We start from the raw sequence: 19,632 nt of genomic DNA, 5'->3' as shown, positions 1-19,632 counted from the left end.
CCACAAGGGAAGCCCAGAGTTAGCCGTGTCTGAGCTCTATCCCTAGCTCTGCTTTTCACAGGAGCCCTCTGTTTCCTCCACTGTCAAATTGCACAGCAAGAAGCAAGATCCTTCCCCAGGTCTGAGGAATATTACATAAGTTAATGGATAATTCAAGCTGATGTCTAAACCCCACCTCAGACATGTACCACTGTGGCCCAGGAGAGCTCACTGATATACTACAAAATAACCACACTTTTCCAACTCTAGCACATGTGCCCTAGGCAGAGAGTCCATACAAAGCCCACAGGGGCTTTTTCAATTCCCTCACATGTGCCTTTGATGTGCAGGTGTGTCCTCAAGTAACCTTAGGCATCCAGGAGTCCAATGAGGGTTCAGAAATATTCTATACATACATACATACATCTATCTATACATATATACATGATTATAACAGACTGAATTATGGGAAAGAATGTGTGATAGAGCCTGTTGTTATGCAACTTCCAACTGCCAATCAAAACTGTCAGTCCATGCTGGTCTAGGTGAATATGTAAAAGCCCTCTGTATTGAAAAAAACCCTGTACTTCATCATTCTATTGCCAGTGCCTCTCTTGGCTTGGCCCATGTCTCAGTTGAGGTATTCTTTCTGTTTTTTCCTTAATAAACTTTCTTTTGCCATGGGTAAGACCTCAGATTCTTCTTTGGGTCCTTACCAAGAACCGAGGCCCATAGGAGGGTCCTCTTTAACCCTCCCCAAATGTGGTAACAGGTGTCAGTTTTTGTTTTCACTCTGTTAACTTTCAGTTAAATTCAAAACAAACAAACAAAAAGTCACATAATAGGGCCTCATACCTTAGAGATCTGTTGCTCACCCAATCCCCAGCACCGTGGTTTATGTAGGGGTGACAAGTGTAAAAATAAAAGTAGCTGTAATGAGGTGTAACATTGCAGGAATTCACTCACTTTTTAAACACCTAAATCAGACCATGTCCCTCTCTGGCTTAAAAATTGAAATAAGATGCAGTCTCCGTCTCATGGCTTACCAGGGCCCAGTTCCATCTGTGATCCCCCTCACCAGGTTGGCTCCAGTTACTTGATGCTTAGGAACCTGCTAAGTGTTCCCACAGCAGAGTTTTTTAGTGTATGTTTCCCCATCTCCAGTTCTTTTCTCCTTGCTCTTCCTTGAGTTGTTGGTTCCTTCTCCTCCTTAGAGGAGCTCTCCTGAATCATTGCCCCACTCCACTCATCTAAGTAGTACCCTCCTCACCACCATTACTTTCTTATCTTAGCAACTTGGTTATTTCTTTCAGAGCACTGTTCTTCCCAGGAGTCACAGAGATGTGACTTCTAGTCCTTTGTTCTTCATTATAATTAGGTGCAAAGCTCACAATTGTGGGGAGGACTGTATGAGAAACTAAGTACGGGGCTGTGCACACAGGAGGTACCCCAAAGTGAAGTAGTTGTTGTGATTATTAATGATATCCGGTACCAAAGGCCAGTCAGCCCATGCCTACTGTGAGAAGCCTGTTCCACACTCAGCTACATACAGTGCCAAGTAAATACCAGGTTGTTTGGAGTCTTATGTATATACTGTTCCCTCTGCTTGGAGGATTCCTATTTACCTTTCAAAATTTAGCTCAAAGTCACCTGTCGCACAAGGCTGTGTTAGGCCCCACTTCCCCTATTCCCGTCTTGCCTGGGTTTTGTCTATGTGCTCCAACCCCCAGGACAGGGCAGGTGCCGTCCGAGTGAGTGCTTACTGAAAGAGTGGATGACTTCCTGGTTATGGAGGACTTCCTGGCTAGATGCAACAAGGTGTACTGGGAGGCTCTGTGGCCTCGGAAGCACAGGCCAGAGGTTTGTAGCTGGAGCTTCAGCCCTCACCACATCCCTTTGGCTAGTAGGCATCACTGATCTCACCTACCCAGCCAAGGGCTAATGCATACCTGAGCTGCATCTCTCCACCACAGAAGCACCGTTGGCTGATGCCTTACCCCTTTGGATTTGTCTCCATATCCTCCAGGTCTGCCAGGCTGTTGCTCTTCCTGTTGGCCAGGACAGCAGAGGCCGATATGGCATCAGAGCTGAGGGAGGAAGCACACAGGCCTGCTGAAGCCTCAGACCAAAGAAGACTGGGGGCCCGGGTCTTCCCTTTCCTAGCTGCATTCTCATGGGAAAGGAGGGCCTATGTATGCCAATAAAGGCTGCTGTGAGTTAGAGCATCCTGTGAGCCCTGGCTGTGGCCTTAACACCCCAGTTCAAGACTAAGTACTGGACATGACCAGTTTGGAATCCCTAGGGAAGTGTCCTGCTAGTTTTGGGTTCCAGAATCTTTGCATGACTTACATTTCCTGGGGGTCTGTGGAAATCCAGAAAGATCTTTACCTACTAAATGCTCCACAAATCCATAGGAAAATGGCTTCTCTCCACTGGTGGATTGGTAGATCAAGTAGGGCAGAGAAGCGTGAAGCCTGGGAATGTACAACCTCTTTCCATTGCACCTTTGCACCTCCCCCAGCCACCTCAAAGTCTCCCTGGGACTGAGCCCTCTACTGGCTGTCCCTGGGATTCTTCCCCTTGACTCCTCTGAGCAGGGTCTCTTTCTAAGCTCCAACTCCCAATGCGTTCTTCTCTGCCACCTCAGCTTGAGTCCCTGTGGCTATGTGCTAAGTTTTCTGGGTCACCTGGCTTATCACCCATATCTTCTCTCCCACTGCCCCCAGTGGGTGGGCTAACCTCTATGTCAAGGCCCCTTCTAGGCTTCCCTGTCCTGTGGTGATTGCCTGATGTGAAGATGTCATAGAGCTGAGAAGTTCGAGGGGGAACCTGAGGTGCCAGAGGCAAAGAGGTTGATCATTGGGAAGTTGGCCAACCCTTACCTGATGGTTGCTGGTGCAGGCTTGCAAGGTTGTGAGTTGGCACTGGGCACCTCCTGATCATCCAGGAGAGGGGTGAAGCCAGCAGGTGAGCACGGCCTGTGGAAGGAGTCCAAGCCTGGTCTTGGTTCAGGACTTTGTGTCTTTATGTCTACTCCCCCCAAGAGAGTGGCTTCTGAAATGGGGTGATAACTGTGTCTGCCTCATACATTTACTGAGAACAGTGTGTGTGCAAGTATGCTAAGTCACTCAGTCATGTCTGACTCTTTGCGACCCCACGGGCTGCAGCATGCCAAACCTCCCTCAGTTCAGTTCAGGTCACTCACTCAGTCATGTCTGACTTTCTGCGACCCCATGGGCTGCAGCACACCAGGCTTCCCTGTCCATCACCAACTCCTGGAGCTTGCTCACACTCATGTCCATCAAGTAGGTGATGCCATCCAACCATCTCATCCTCTGTCATCCCCTTCTCCTCCTGCTTTCAGTCTTTCCCAGCATCACCCTGTCCCTCACCATCTCCTGAAGTTTGCCCAATTTCATGTCCATTGCATTGGTAATACCATCTAGCCATCTCATCTTCTGATGATGTCTTCTCCTTCTGCCCTCAATGTTTCTCCTTCTGCCCTCAATCTTTCCCAGCATCAGGCTCTTTTGTAATGAGTTGGCTGTTCACATCAGGTGACCAAAATACTGGAGCTTCAACTTCAGCATCAGTCTGGGCCCTAACACATGCTAAAACATTCCTGTGATTATTACTGGGCCCTGTGGCTATCTGTAGATGCAGCAACCGTTTGCAGTCTGTCTTTGCCCGTCAGTTTGATACAGATTCAGTGGGTGCTGTCTTATGCAACCTTCCCAGGTGTAGGCTGAGTTCTCTGTCTCTGCATGAATCATAGCACTCCGTGAAGTCAGGGCTCATGGAGCACCTGGTCGCCTGTACTAGCCTGTACACTCCACCTTGTGTTTGTTCCCAAACCCACCATAATCACTGAATTCAATTATTAAGTAAACTCAGGAAAATGAATGGAAAAGGAGAGTGCTTTTTTGTTCATGACAAACAACTTTTTCTTTAGAAAGATCATAAAAGCAAGTCTTTTAACAGTCATTGTCAAAATAACTATAGAAGAGACAGTGTAAAACACTGCATTAAAAGTTATAAAAATCTAGAAGATTCTTCAGATAATTTTGCAAGTTAATATGAGCTTCAGCTTCATTTTAAGGAAACTGAAAACAGAAATCAAAGACTTCAATTTGTCACGGGGCATACGCAAGAAGGATGATCTGGATAAATATCCGAAGAGGAAGTAATCAAGAACCAAGTCCAGTAATGTTGGACCAGAGAATGGAGTCAATCTGCAAAACTGTGCTGGCCAGCACCATGACACTGGCTGCAGGTGTGGGGCTCTTGCACAGCCCTCCCCACTATGGGAAACTCAGAGAACCAAGGCCCTGGCCCCATGGGCTTTCCTGGCACCAGAGGCCCCAGCCTGCCATCCTCTTCCCAGGTGGGCTTGTGCTCCTGATTTGGAAGTGGGGGTCAGGGTTCAGGCATCAGTTGCAAACTAGTAACCCTAGGGAGGGCAGAGGCTCCCGGTGGGCTCGGACAAGTAGGGGCAGCTGAAAGGACCAGTTGGGAAAACAAAGGAGTCCCTCCTCAGACAGACTGCTGTCGGGCAGGGGTGCTGGCTGGCAAGTGCTTTAGTGGCTCTCTGCAGGCATCACTTTCGCCATTCCTCTCTGGCCATCTGCTCTGAACCATGAGGGCTGTAGTACAGCTTGGAGCTGAACTATCTCTGCCAACATCTTCACACCTGGACTTTTCCCCTCAGGAAGAGTTATGCTTGGTTTGGAACCACTTGGAGACAGGTGGGACCTTGCCACTCCACAAATCACCTGAGAAAATGGGCCCTGACTCCATCGAAGTCCAAGAAGTCAGAGCCCAGGTGGATACACTCGTCTCCCACTTTTTCTCCTGGGCCACTGCTCTTCCATTCACTGAACCTGAGAGCATAGCTGGCCAGAGGAGGAAGATTGGGGTAGGGAGGAGGCTTTGGGGCTTCTGGAAGGGAAGGGCAAAAAGCAGAGATGAAGGACTTCTTTCTAGCTTGCCCTTAGAGCTCAGCCAAGAATCAAGAAGGCAGTGATTCACCCATCATTCTCTCCTTCCCACAGATCAACCTAGCTCCCCATGTTTACCTTGTGCCTACTTGGGAGGAACTTGAGAGCCAGTGGAAGAGAGTAGGAGAAGAAGCAAGATTCAAGGAGAGGTAAATCTCGGGAATGGAAAGTCCAGGGACAAAGGATGTGGTGGTGGTGGGAGTGCTGGGGATGGGAGAAGCAGTGGGCAGGACTATGGAAAATGAGCAGTGCTCTGCCCCCAGCAACCCAAGCAGCTGTGGAGGCTTGATTGTCACCAGGAACATGAAAGAATCAGCAACTTGGGGCCACTGGCCTCCCCAGGGTAGCTCACCCTCCTTTCCTAGAGCTGACGTCTGCTCCAACCAAGTCTTCAGCTGGGGAGCCCATGGCTTCCAATCCCATGTTGCCATCACTTGACTGTGCACTTGATCTGGATGGGAAAAGAAACATTTGCTGATTTACAGGGTTTTGATTTAATGTAAATTTGATTTAATGTAATTTAATGACTTAATGTAAATTTGATTTGATGTAATTTAATTCAGTTCAGTTCAGTTCAGTCGCTCAGTAGTGTCCGACTCTTTGTGACACCATGAACCACAGCACTCCAGGCCTCCCTATCCATCACCAACTCCTGGAGTCCACCCAAACCCATGTCCATTGAATCGGTGATGCCATCCAACCATTTCATCCTCTGTCATCCCCTTCTCCTCCTGCCCTCAATCTTTCCCAGCATCAAGGTCTTTTCAAATGAGTCAGCTCTTTGCACCAGGTGGCCAAAGGATTGGAGTTTCAACTTAAACATCAGTCCCTCCAATGAATACTCAGGACTAATCTCCTTTAGGATGGGCTGGTTGGATCTCCTTGCAGTCCAAAGGACTTTCTTTGTTTTCCAAAGAAAACAAGAGTTTTCCCCAACACCACAGTTCAAAACCATCAATTCTTCAGCGCTCAGCTTTCTTTATAGTCCAACTCTCATATAGTCCAACACTCCATACATGACCACTGGAAAAATGGGCTTTAATTTAATTTTACTTAAATTAACATAAATTAATTTAATGTGCTTCCCTTGTGGCTCAGCTGGTCAAGAATCTACCTGCAATACAGGAGACCTGGGTTCGATTCCTGGGTTGGGAAGATTCCCTGGAGAAGGGAAAGGATACCCACTCCAGTATTCTGGCCTGGAGAATTCCATGGACTATATAGTCCATGGGATCGCAAAGAGTCAGACACGACTGAGTGACTTTCACTTTCAGGCATCCTGAGAGCAGTCCTCGAGGACCAGAAGCCCAGGCCTTCAGTTGCCACTCTGTACTGCTTCAACAGAAGCCAAGATGATACCAGCACTATTTTAGCTTTCATCCCAAAATTGATGGGCTGGGAGCAAGAGTGGAGCCAAGAAACAGAGCAAGTGGGCACAATGGGAGGTGGGCGGGGGCATGACCAACAGAACAAAGGACAAAATGGTTGGGGCCACTAATAAACCACAGAGCCCTGGGCTGAGGTTCCACAATGAGAAGGCAATAGCAGGTGGACAAGCCTGTAGGCTCTTCTCCGTTACTAGCTACCAGCTTCTCACTGAGGACGTGCCCAACTCTCAGCCCCTGCCCACCACACCCAGGCTCCCCTGGTTGGGCTTCAGGGAGACGTGAGTTGGATGGTTGCATGATGTTGGGCACAACCAGCCCCTCTGGACTCGTCATTCCCTGCTATCATTCTGCCTCCCACCCCTGCACCCCTTCCACATCTCCCTTTGTCCACAGGCCATCCTGGAAGTCCCTGTGAGATGCTCTGCAAGGGCCCATACATCCTTTGATCACTGACTTCCCTAAACCTCCAGCTCAGGGCCTTGCTTGCCATGGCTGTCCACAGGGTTGCTTTCCATGGAGTAAAGGCACAATGAGGTTGGGCCGAGGGCTGGGGTTGGGGTGGCCTGGCCTACAGTTTTGTCTTCCTCTAGAGTTTTGTCCAAGTGGCCCCCTGAGGGATCTTGGCAGAGGCCTACCCTTCTCCAGGCCTTATGCATTCCTTCATTATTCTTTCAACAGATATTCATTGAGGACCTGCACCCCAGACACTGCGGACACAGTGAGGAATGGAATAGCCCTGGTCCCAGCTCCATCCACTGACCTTGGATGGGGGGCCACATGGGCTCTGGTCCCTGCACCAAGTTACCTTTCAGAGTCTGCATCAGGGCTCCTGAAGGCTCCTTCACTAGTCAAGCTTCTCTTGGGCTCTCCGGGGTGAGGGACCTCTTTGTCTTTGGAACCTGAGGAAGACCTAAAGTGGAAAGAAACAGAAGTTAAGCACCCACACTTAAGTGGGGACAGCTACCTCATCCCCAAATGCTAATTTTCTCCAAAGAGCTTAAATCCTGATGTTGCAGGATTGGCTAATTATCAGGATCTACTAACAACTACTATTGATTGACAGTCAGACCCCATTCTCATGACTCTGCATGCATTAGCTCTTCACATCAGCCCCACAGCATGGTCACTGTTCTTATCCATGCCCACTTTCCAAATGAGCAAACTGAGGCACAGAGGGCCTGGAGTGACTTGTCCCAAGTTCCACAAGTAACAAGGGGAAGAGCCGAGATTTGAACCCAAGCAGTCTGGCTTCTTCAGAGTTTTGGACTATAATCTTCTATGGGGTAAAAATTGATCCTACCTTCTTGATTCAAACTCCCTGTATTCTCTCTGAGGTCATCAGGGAGTCTCATGGTGCCAACCCCAACAGAAACACTCCCGTCATTGTGACCATTCAGGAACACTGACCCAGTGGGTAACTCCCACCTTTTCTCCCCCATCCATCCTTCATGACTCTGTGTCACCGCTTCCTGCTTGCCTTGCCACACCTTCCATATCTCTTCCATCTATTTCTCCTCTTCTGCCCCTTAAATGTTGGTGTTCCTGGCATTCTTCACCATTTGCATGCTTTGCCACTGATCTTGGTCACCTCCTTTGCTCCCATGGTGTCAACTGTCATTCTGAAGCCAATGACATCTGCCTTTTCCCACTTCTCCATATACTCACTACTTCCTGGGCTGACCCTCAGGAAGCTTACCCTCAACATGGCCAGAACTGACCAACCTCCCCAGCTGCCTCCAGGGGAATGACTAGGCAGCCACCACCTCCACAATATGATCTGTGCTCAGTTTGCCAGCTCCTCTCTCCTCGAGCCCCTTGACACTGTACCCCACGTAAACATCAAACTTGAACCCCATTATTTCTACTCTCATCCTTCTACATAGAACATGGAAATCTCTTGAGCCCTGACCTCTCTCCCAAAGCTCAACCACAAACTGTAAAAGGCCTCTTGGTAAGGTCATCATAAATAGTAATTTGTAAAGTACTAAGTATAGCATCCCTCCCTGCCCTCTACCCCTAGCCCCCACTACTGTAGTGAGTTATGGAGCAAAAAGTGTGGGGTGGGAGTCAGGCAGGCTAGGTGGGAATTATGGATCTTCCTGCTCTTGGCCATGGGACTTAGCAGTTACTGAACCATTCAGGGTCTCAGTTTTCTCATCTGTAAGATGGACACAGTGATTGCATCTACATCCTGCATGGGGACATGGGCTTGGCTCTTTGGGGCAAGGCAGGGCTTAGTGAATTCTATTAAGAGTTTCCCTCTTTCTTCCTTTTCTCCAACTTGACTTTCTGTTGGAAAGTTGGAGGGGGCACTCCAGGGGATCTCAATGGGCTGTTATAGCTTTGTTACTTCCAGACAAAATGCCAGAGGCCTATGGGGCACACAGCGCAGACCTTCCTCAGAGAGCCCAGCTTCCTCCTGTGTCTTTCAGGGTCACTTTGCCCTTGTTTCCCAGGTACTTGTCACCTTAAGGAAACCAGTGAAGCAGCTTCCAGTGTTGCCATATTAAAGACATTGTCACACTGGGTAATTCTCAATTATTCCAGCAATAAATGCTACTGTGGTCCTGTTCTGGCACAGGCTCTGGGCTCTCCAGGAACTTGGGGTTCTTGGGGCAGGGCCAGCCGTGTGTGGACAATCATGACTCTGTGTGGAAGACTCTCTGTGTGAGCTCAGTATGGAAAGCCCTTCACAGAAAGACACACAGATGAAGGAGGTGCAGCAGATGGGAGACATCCTGGCTGAGACTGGACAATGCAAATGGCAAGGGCATCCCCGGCAGAGCCTACAGCCTGCACAGCCAAGTGGGGCTGGGGAAGGCTGGAGGGCAAGGTCCAGGGAGGAGTGTATATAAGGGGAGCCAGGAGGGGGTGGTTGGGCCCCATCAGGCAAGGTAGAGTTCAGGCTGTAGAGCCTAAAAGGAAGGGGGTATTGCAGGGGTTTTTGCCAGGCCTGGCAGAGAACTACTGCTGCCCTTTAGAAATGGCACCCAAGTAGAAATATGAAGATCCTGGGATGGGGTGAGTGATAGAGGAGGCCTGGCCCCAGGGAAGCGAGTAGGGACAGAAATATCTCTAAAACAGAATGGACAGGACTCAGTGCCTGACTGGGCCTGCGGTGTAGACAGGGAGGAGCCAAGGAAGAGAGTCAAGGGATCCACAGATCCATCAGGAGTCATTTTAGATGTCAGTTCTTCCAGGAAGCCTTCCTTAACCACCCCCACCACCATGCGGGTGAGAGGCCCTTGCTTGGAGCTCCCACTGCCCCAAGGATTAGCCTGGGTGTCCATTCTGGCCTCCCTCCCCAGACTTTGGCCTCATGAGGTGGGATCCCACTCTGTCTGCTTCCCTGCAGCCTCCCAGGTGCTGGCATGGAGGCAGGTGAGTAGCTAAATGAGCAGGAGTCAGAGTGCTACAGAGAAGCACAGAAGTCTCCCTCCCTCCACGGGTCTCCCCTCCCTGCTCAGATTTCCAATTGCTCCCACCTCAGCTTTGCTGGACCCATCCCCCCATCCCCCAAGCCCTGCCTGCATGTTACCTGTCTGCCCCCTACCTTGGGAGTAAGCCTGAGTCCACTGTGCTCCCTGCTGGTTGTGCATCTCCCTGAACCGCCCCTACTCCTGAACTGTCGAGGCTGATCCAGTGACCCCGCCCCATTCCTGGTGGCCCCAGTCACACACAACGGCCTTAGTGGCCTGGGTAGGGCGGGGCTCCACAAAGCCCAGATCCCCACCCAGTACAGTTGGCTGCTCCCATCCTCAGGGCCCAGCAGGGTGAGCCATCACTTCCAGGGGCTCCTGGCACATGGCTAGGTTGGCATCTCAGGCCTGACCTCACTTGTGTCTGTGCCTCCCCCCACCAAGCAGACAGTCAGCAACTCCAGACAGGGGGTCCCCAGGGCTGCATCTGTTCCCCCATAGAACCAAGTGCTTGCTCCCAGGAGTTCTGGAGTGAAATGGGATGGGGCAAAGAATCCAGGTTGCTCATTTCTCCCACCAACCAGCCCGCAGACCTCATCACTTGCAGCCTGGCCCTGCTGCTCCCATCTCTACAATCGTGTGTACCTCATTTCTTCCAGGTGTGGGGCCACCAGGTGGAGTCCTGCCCCGGGTGTTGCGATCTGCAGGTGGACAGTCTCCTCGCCTCTTGCACTGCAGCCAAAGGAGAGGTAGAGAGTTGCTGGTAAGAAAGGCCTCCCCTTCCCCATCTGTGCTAGGGGTCCCATGGTGTCCTCTCTCAGGAGCCTCCTGGCTAGTGCAGTGGGACACCCAGACCTTGCCCCTCCCTTTTTTTCTCTTGTCTCCTCCTTGGACTTGAGTCTTCTTGGTGCCTCAGCTGAGCTTAGGCCACTGACCTCCATGTGCCAGAGGAAGGGGACCAAGGGACCTCTTATCAGTCTCGTGTTCTTGATCCCAGCTTCCTTCAGACACAGTGAGGGGCCTTCTGGGTACGGAGGTGAGCCCTGTCTGTGGCCGCACTGCAGCATCCAAAGTGGCAATTTGTGAGTTCATGGGCTGATGGGAACACATGGTGAGCAAGATCCCCAGGAAACCTACACACTGAATCTGGAGTGACAGCCAGTGAAAGGGGAGACTCAGGGCTTGAAGGTCAGAGAGCAGGTGCCCATGAGCTGGAACCCGGGCAGGATCAGACATTCTCAGCCCTCAGAAAGTCCCTTTGAGCGTTCCCTTGCTCAGAGCCTGGTTGAGAATGACTGCACACAGCCCTCCAATACCACTGGATTTTGTGTCCCCACTGCAGGGCCTGACACCCAGGAGGATCTGTCTGTGCTGATGGTTAGGGCTGAAGAGAATCTAGAACGTTGGCTTTGTGGGGTTCTCCTTCACTCCAAACCACAGCTATCAGGTCCACATTACAGCCACTCACTCCTTCTTTTGGTTGTCCCTGGCCACTGGGGTACAGGTAGGGGTGAGTCCCAGGCCTCCCCTGGTGAAGCCCTGGCCCAGCAGGGAACAGGATGAGGGCCAAGTGGCATGGGCGCTGACACAAGTAACCTGTAGGGCCATGCCCAAATCAAGCCCCAAAGGCACCTGGAAAGTTCCATGGAGGAGTAGCTGAGCCCAAACTCACTGAAGGGAGACAGTGGGAGGAGGAAGAGGCTGGCAGGGCTCTTAAAGACAGAGGCCAGATCGACTGTGGCAAAGAAAGTCCACAAGATGTGCTTGAGGTGGGGGTGGGGCCTTGACATGATCAGGCATGTCAGAAAGGACACTCGGGGGTCCCAGGAGGAGGAGAGGTGCGTGGGGGGCAGGATGGAGACAGGGAGCCCCGGGAGGGCAGGTCAGTGAGCTGCTCATCTCTTTCCCTTCTGGACACTTAGATGATGAGAGGAAATGGAAGGGCTGCGGTGGACAGGGCTTCTCTACACAAGAAAGCCCAGAGGGGGCCTGGTGCACATGGGTAGCTCTGATCTAGCCCATCTCCATTCATGATGACCATGAAGACAGCCTGTTGCTCCTTTGTGCCAGGGAGCAGGGACACATTCCACTTGGGGATGTCACAGGTAAGTAAAGCGTACCTTCTCCCTGGCATTTCTAGTTCTGTCAGACAGGAAATAGGAACCAAGCGCTGTCCCAGCTGGTGCCTCTCCCTTAATGCTTGCCTCCTGAGCAATTTTGACTTAAAGGCTCAGCCCCCATGGATCCTGCTATGGGTGGCATTGTGTCCCTCCTAAAAGATGTGCTGAAGCCCCAGGCATCTGTGAATGTGACCTTATTTGGAAATAGGGTCTTTGCAGAGGTAAACATTTACGATGAGATTGTACTGGAGTAGAGAGGGTGCATTATAGAAAGGGGACAAACACACAGAGGGAAGACAGCCATATGATGGCAGAAACAGAGGTTGGAGTGATGCATCTACACTCTAAGAGGTGCCAAGGACTGAAACTGAGAGAAAGGCCTGGAACATACTCTACTCCAGAGCCTTTGGAGGAGCACACAGCCCCACTGACACCTTCCTTGATTCAGGACTTCTGGCCTCTAGAACTCTGAAAGCATGCATTTCTGTTGTTTAATCCACCCAGTTTCTGGAACCCTTTCATGGAAGCCCCAGCAAATTCACACAGGGGTCTTCCAAGCCTCTCCTCCTCTGCAGCCAGCAGCCTCGCCCCTCTCCAGACCCTCAACCACCCACAGCTCTAGTTCAATCTGAAGTGGTCAGCCAGGTTGAGAGCTGCTGGAGGCCAGAAGCTCTTATCCAGTGAAGCCACAGCTGCAGGTGGGAATGCAAGTGGCCTGTGCCAAAGGACTCATCCAGCTAAAAGAGGGAGAGAAGTCAAGGAGGGAGGACAGAGGAGCTCCTTCTCGGCTGACCATGGTGGCATTTCCCTCTGACACCAACAGGGGGCAATATTGGCCTTTTCATTTGATGATGGACTTCCCTGGTGGCTCAGACAGTAAAGCGTCTGCCTATAGTGCAGGAGAGCCGGGTTCGATCCCTGGGTCAGGAAGATCCCTTGGAGACAGAAATGGCAACCCACTCCCTTACTCTTGCCTGGAGAATTCCATGGAAAGAGGAGTCTGGCGGGCTACAGTCCATGGGGTTGCAAAGAGTCGGACATGACTGAGCAACTTCACTTTCTTTCTTTCTGCAGCTCAATAAGCACCCAACCGTACCAGCACCAAGGCACTTCTGACAGGTAAAGCAGAGAGGCAAGAAAGCTTGAGCGGTGCTGTGATGGGGGCAGCAGCCAGGCCTGGGGCTCTCACACAGGCTGGCGTCTCTGAGAGGGAGTATCCGAGTGAGTGCACTTTGGAAGGTGGGCAGGAGTTATCCTTCACATCAAGAGGGGGGAAATGAGATGAGCCCCAGAAACTAGGTCACATGGTGCATGGAGGCAGGGCCACTGCCGCAAGTGGGCTGTTGAGGTGGGGAGGGAAAGGGATGGAGGAGATGGTGGAGATGGGAGCTCAGATTTGGACACTTGGTACTGAGGGGCCTTTGGGGCACCCAGGCAGGTCAGGAGTCCAGAGCAGGATGGGGCATCCTGCTGTGGCACTCTTTCTGTTCCCCTGTAGGGTTTGGCGCCTGAGACGGGGGTGCCCCTCCTAGTTGGCCACAAATCAGTTATTTTGGTTCAATCCCTGTTCCCCAGTGGTCTGAGCTCCTTCAGGGATACAACTAGGCCTGGAATTCTAGATAACGAGGCAGGCAGATAACTATAGATAACTATGCAGTCAGCAAAAACAAGACTGGGAGCTGACTGTGGCTCAGATCATGAACTCCTTATTGCCAAATACAAACTTAAATTGAAGAAAGTGGAGAAAACCACTAGACCATTCAGGTATGACCTAAATCAAATCCCTTATGACTATACAGTGGAAATCAGAAATAGATTTAAGGGACTAGATCTGGTAGATAGAGTGCCTGATGAACTATGGATGGAGGTTCGTGACATTGCACAGGAGACAGGAATCAAGACCATCCCCAGGAAAAAGAAATGCAAAAAGGCAAAATGGCTGTCTGAGGAGGCCTTACAAATAGCTGAGAAAAGAGGAAAAGTGAAAAGCAAAGGAGAAAAGGAAAGATATGCCCATTTGAATGCAGAGTTTCAAAGAATAGCAAGGAGAGATAAGAAAGCCTTCCTCAGTGATCAATGCAAAGAAATAGAGGAAAACAATAGAATGGGAAAGACTAGAGATCTCTTCAAGAAGATTAGAGATACCAAGGGAACATTTCATGCAAAAATGGGCTCAATAAAGGACAGAAATGGTAGGGATCTAACAGAAGCAGAAGATATTAAGAAGAGGTGTCAAGAATACACAGAAGAACTGTACAAAAAAGATATTCATGACCCAGATAATCATGATGGTGTGATCACTCACCTAGAGCCAGACATTCTGGAATGTGAAGTCAAGTGGGCCTTAGGAAGTATCACTATGAACAAAGCTAGTGGAGATGATGGAATTTCAGTTGAGCTATTGCAAATCCTGAAAGATGACGCTGTGAAAGTGTTGCACTCAATATGCAAATTTGGAAAACAGCAGTGGCCACAGGACTGGAAAAGGTCAGTTTTCACTCCAATCCCAAAGAAAGGCAATGCCAAAAAATGCTCAAACTACCGCACAATTGCACTGATCTCACATGCTAGTAAAGTAATGCTCAAAATTCTCCAAGCGAGGCTTCAGCAATACGTGAACCACGAACTTCCAGATGTTCAAGCTGGTTTTAGCAAAGGCAGAGGAACCAGAGATCAAATTGCCAACATCCGCTGGATCATCAAAAAAGCAAGAGAGTTCCAGGAAAACATCCATTTCTGCTTTATTGACTATGCCAAAACCTTTGACTGTGTGGATCACAGGAAACTGTGGAAAATCCTTCAAGAGATGGGAATACCAGACCACCTGACCTGCCTCTTGAGAAACCTATATGCAGGTCAGGAAGCAACAGTTAGAACTGGACATGGAACAACAGACTGGTTCCAAATAGGAAAAGGAGTATGTCTAGGCTGTATATTGTCACCCTGCTTATTGAACTTATATGCAGAGTCCTCATGAGAAACGCTGGGCTGGAAGAAGCACAAGCTGGAATCAAGAATGCCGGGAGAAATATCAATAACTTCAGATATGCAGATGACACCACCCTTATGGCAGAAAGTGAAGAACTAAAGAGCCTCTTGATGAAAGTGAAAGAGGATAGTGAAAAAGTTGGCTTAAAGCTCAACATTCAGAAAACTAAGATCATGGCATCCGGTCCCATCACTTCATGGCAAATAGATGGGGAAACAGTGGAAACAGTGGCTGACTTTATTTTTCTGGGCTCCAAAATCACTGCAGATTGTGGTTGCAGCCATGAAATTAAAAGACGCTTACTCCTTGGAACGAAAGTTATGACCAACTTAGACAGCATATTAAAAAGCAGACATTACTTTGCCAAAAAAGGTCCGTGTAGTCAAGGCTATGGTTTTTCCAGTGGTCACATATGGATGTGAGAGTTGGACTATAAAGAAAGCTGAGCACTGAAGAATTGATGCTTTTGAACTGTGGTGTTGGAGAAGAGTCTTGAGAGTCCCTTGAACTTCAAGGAGATCCAACCAGTCCATCCTAAAGGAGATCAGCCCTGGGTATTCATTGGAAGGACTGATGTTGAAGCTGAAACTCCAATACTTTGGCCACCTGATGCAAAGAGCTGACTCATTTGTAAAGACCCTGATGCTGGGAAAGATTAAGGGCAGGAGGAGAAGGGGATGACAGAGGATGAGATGGTTGGATGACATCACCAACTCGATGGACATGGGTTTGGGTGAACTCCAGGAGTTGGTGATGGACAGGGAGGCCTGGCGTGCTGTGGTTCATGGGGTCGCAAAGAGTTGGACTCTACTGAGGGACTGAACTGAACTGAGGCAGGCAGGAGCTGGGCATGGAGGGGCTGATGGTGACCCCTTGAGTCACTGCAGGGCCTCATGGGGGTAGCGTCAGACAGGAAGGCTGCCTGGGACCAGCCAGCAGTTCATGGGGAAGCTACCTTGTGGTTTGCAAACACTAATGGAAGAGCCTTCCTGACAAACCACTATTGCATACTTATGGTGGGGCCTTGGTTATGGTGGCCCGACCAAGACAGACAGCCACTTTGCTGTGACAGCCAGGTGGTGGGCAGTAAACAGCCAAAGGAGTTTTCTGGAATAAATGTTAAAATGCCTCTCAATTGATAGCACAACCTAGTTCTCCTCCTCTGTGCTTTAAGAAAGCATGTAAAACCAACATTAATTGCTTTTTGTTTTTTCCAAAACAGAAATTAAGGAGATCTCTGGGTTGAGGATCCTGGAGAAGAGAATGGCTTTCCACTCCAGTATGCTGGCCTGGAGAATTCCATGGACTGTATAGTCCATGGGGTCACAAGAGTCGGACATGACTGAGAGACTTTCACTTTCACTTTTCAGAAATGTACTTTGTTTTCGGTAAATTTTGTCCCCTCCAAAATTTATATATTTACATCCTAATCCCCAGTACCTCAGAATGTGAGCTTATTTGGAATAAGGATGTTTCAGATATAATTAAGATGAAGTCATATTGGAGTAGGGTGGCTCCTAATCTAATATGACTAATGTCCTTATAAGAAGAGGAGGTCAGGACACAGACACACTGAGGAAGACCTTGTGAAGAAATTCAGGGAGAAGACAGCCATTTATACACCAAATAGAGAGGTCTTAGTAGAAATCAACCCTGCTGACATCTTGATTTCAAACTTCCAGCCTCCAGAACTGGGAGACAATACATTTGGCTATTTTTGTCAACCAGTTTGTGACCCTTTGTTCCAGCAATGCTGGCATACTAAGCCCCTGTATTCCATTAGTCACCATGTCCCATCAATGCTACCTCGTGAAGAGCTCTTAAATTTTCCTGTTGCTCTGGCTGTGACCTGTGGCTGGCCTTGAACTCCTGCAGTTTTCCTTCTCCTCAACCAGTCTGGGCTGTAGCAGGTTATCCTATCTCTCTCCTGGCACAGAAGAGGTGGCCCCAAGGACCAAGGTCACATACAAATGGTTGAGGGACTTGAGTCAAAGAGCGGTGTGTGGACATGCAGTGGCATTATGAGACCCGTAACAGCCCCAGGGGCAGTGGCGTTCTCACAGGACTTAGCATGATTCAGCTCAGAGTACAAAGAGGTATTGATTGCCTTTTGCCTGCAGACAAAAGAGAGCACCATTATCTGCCCAACACTCTGGGGCTCAGAAATCAGGGCAAATCAGAGCCCTGCCTGGAGTGAGATCACCCGCGCTCAGACTGCCCCTGCCCTGTCACCCCACTGCCAGAGCCTCCCATCTCATGGGCTCATGGGCCAGAGCCAGTTCCTGGCACCCACCTGGGTTCAGCATGAGCTCCACCCAAGTGGCCCGTGACACTTTGGCTCTGCCCCTGTCTGCACTGGCAAAGGAAGCAGAGGACAGCGTTGGCAGGGTGAACTTGACCAACTTACAGGAAAGCCTTGAACACGTACCCTGGCCGCAGACCATCTCACATCCCACAGTTGGCCACTACAGTGCTCAGTGAGGCAAGGTTTAAGTTGACACAGATAAGCACCAGAAAGACAAGACTGAAGCACTCTCTCCCAGAAGACCAGGCTGTTTTGCCCTTTTCAACCTCAGGACATTGAGCCAGACAGGCCCTTACTGATTTCAGTGTCCCATCCTGTCACTAGGCGCATGGGGACACTGACCCTGAGGCCCTGTAGGGAGGTGACCTGGCAGTCTCCAACCATGGGCAGAGGTAAGCAATTGATTACCTGCTCGAGCCAGCAGGGAATCTTGTCAGAGCACGTGGGTCCTGGCTTTTCTCAGAAGACCCATCCTCATCCACCACGTCAACCCTTTGGGCAAGAAGAGAAACAAATGCACTTGGGGCCTGAACGATATGCTTTCTTTCAGTCATGTTGGTGGCTGAGTGACTCTAGCTTGGGATAAGGACAGGACACGGGGTTGAATAGTGTCCCGCCAAAATTCTGTCTGCCTGGAGCCTGGCAACATGATCTTATTTGGAAATAGTCTTTGCAATCAATTTGTCATCAAGTTACAGTGAGGTCATACTGGGGTAGGGTGAGCCCTAAATACAACAACTGGTGTCCTTATACAAGGGAAACTTGGACACAGACACGCAGAGAAAAGAAGGTATTGTGACAGTGGAGGCAGAGGTAGGAGTGATGTGTCTATAAGGCAAGGACTGCCAGCAACACCAGAAGCTGGGAGAAAGGCCTGGGGCGGCTCTATGAGGTTCCTGAGGCTTCCATGACAAAATACTACAAACTGACTCTTAGTGAGAACTTGTCTCCAAGATCATGCTGGCTGTATTCTGGTCTGCATTTTTGGTCTTCCCACCTCTGAGTCTCTGCACAGCTGGGTCCTCTGCCTGGAACACTTGGCATGCCAAGTTCCCTTTGTTTTTCAGTCCTCAGCTTGTCATAGATGTTTTCCCTCTCTATCCAACAGAATAGCCCTAATATTCAGCTTTCCAGAAGTTTTTTTTTCCCTGTCCTCCCCAAGTACTCTCCTCTCCCAGAAGATGTCCTGTCCAGTCACTCAGCGGCAGCATCCTGATGTCCTGATCACGGCCCACTGGCTCTTGTTCAGCCTTTAGGACCCATCTCCAATGTCATGGTCATTCCCAAGGGCCTGGTCAGGCAGGGGCTCTCAATTACCCCTCCTGCCAAGGCACTGTCCAGCCAACCCCTGGTAGGGTGGGAAGGAGTGCAAAGGAACAACTGCTTTCTTCCCTGGTACCTACTCTTGCTGCAAAACCCCAGAGGCCAGTGCGCAAAACCCCAGTACAAAACCCCAGTGTTTCCAAGAAATACTACAGCTCCATCTTGGGTCAGGGAACTGGTCCTATTGGCCACTGGCAAATGGAAGTTTCTCATCACCAGCCATGTTCTCTGAGCCAAGCTCCTGCCTATGCAGCGTTGCTTGCCAGGGTCTTCTGTGCCACCATGGCCAACCATGGGCTTCCTTGGCTTCCAAACAGAAGCCGCCAACTCTGCACAACTCCTTCTGCTCAGGGGCAGCAACTCCATCCCCCCTGCACCCACTCTCCACACACTCCACCCCTATGAGTACAAGAGCTTCCCTCCCTTTGCCCACACTTACCTCTTGGCAATGAATGGGGCCAGTGTCTCCTGGGCTGGGCTGCTGAAGAAGGCAGAAAGGCGACGTGTTCGCAGAAGCCACACACATGTGACATCATCCCCAGCACCCTGACTGCCCTGATGGCAGCAGCCAGACCTCTCAGGTTTCCAGAAAGTACACATGGGGTCCCTGTCAACCTACTGTCACAGGCAGAGGAAGAGCAGAGCCCTGAGGGGAAAGGACCTGGCCCAGAGTATGGAGCAGGTTGGGTGGCCCTGCTGGGTCCCCTGCTGAGCTGCTCACCCGGCATTCTTCTTGGCCGCTGACAGGACGTAGGAGTGCTCCCGGGGAGCTGTCTTCCTCACCACACTGCTGGCAGCCTCGGACCTGGGGTGGCACAGAGAGGGGGCAGCTAATGGATGAGGCAGGGCAGCTACTCAGGAAGCAGAAGAAAGCTTTAGTGACCTGCCCGAGAGCCCACACTTGGCGGGCTGCACAGTGGGAAATCAATGCCTGGCAGCCTGGCCCTGGAGCTCTTAGCTCTTCCCTCTGCTACTGTTGACTCTGCCCTTAGCATTGCCCATCTGTTGAGCCTTCAGCATGGGGGCCTTCGGTGCGTTTCCTACGTCAAGGACAGGCCAGCAGATGTTGGCACTGGGGGTCAGGCTGAGGTTGGGGCCTAGCTGTGCCCAAG

At 50.4% G+C, this 19,632-nt stretch overlaps 1 protein-coding gene across 6 annotated transcripts in view; it reads right to left on the bottom strand.

Annotated features, from left to right (window-relative positions):
- The window catches only part of ZNF185 (zinc finger protein 185 with LIM domain), a 74,781-nt gene that overhangs the window by 30,772 nt on the left and 24,377 nt on the right, over window positions 1–19,632 (bottom strand). For 3 of the 6 annotated variants that reach the window (XM_061136138.1, XM_061136137.1, XM_061136143.1), the window contains 8 exons: window positions 19,242–19,325; window positions 18,960–19,001; window positions 17,606–17,689; window positions 10,429–10,515; window positions 7,170–7,274; window positions 5,329–5,427; window positions 2,862–2,957; window positions 1,977–2,066 (listed from right to left, as the gene is read on the bottom strand). In XM_061136138.1, the coding sequence (XP_060992121.1) occupies window positions 1,977–2,066; window positions 2,862–2,957; window positions 5,329–5,427; window positions 7,170–7,274; window positions 10,429–10,515; window positions 17,606–17,689; window positions 18,960–19,001; window positions 19,242–19,325 (687 nt within the window). The remainder of the gene's footprint in view (window positions 1–1,976; window positions 2,067–2,861; window positions 2,958–5,328; window positions 5,428–7,169; window positions 7,275–10,428; window positions 10,516–17,605; window positions 17,690–18,959; window positions 19,002–19,241; window positions 19,326–19,632) is intronic. The other 3 variants (XM_061136139.1, XM_061136140.1, XM_061136141.1) reach the window with 3 other exon arrangements.

The sequence above is a fragment of the Dama dama genome, chromosome X (assembly GCF_033118175.1).
Source record: "Dama dama isolate Ldn47 chromosome X, ASM3311817v1, whole genome shotgun sequence".
NCBI classification, from domain to species: domain Eukaryota; kingdom Metazoa; phylum Chordata; class Mammalia; order Artiodactyla; family Cervidae; genus Dama; species Dama dama.
This window is presented reverse-complemented; position numbering and strand designations above follow the sequence as displayed.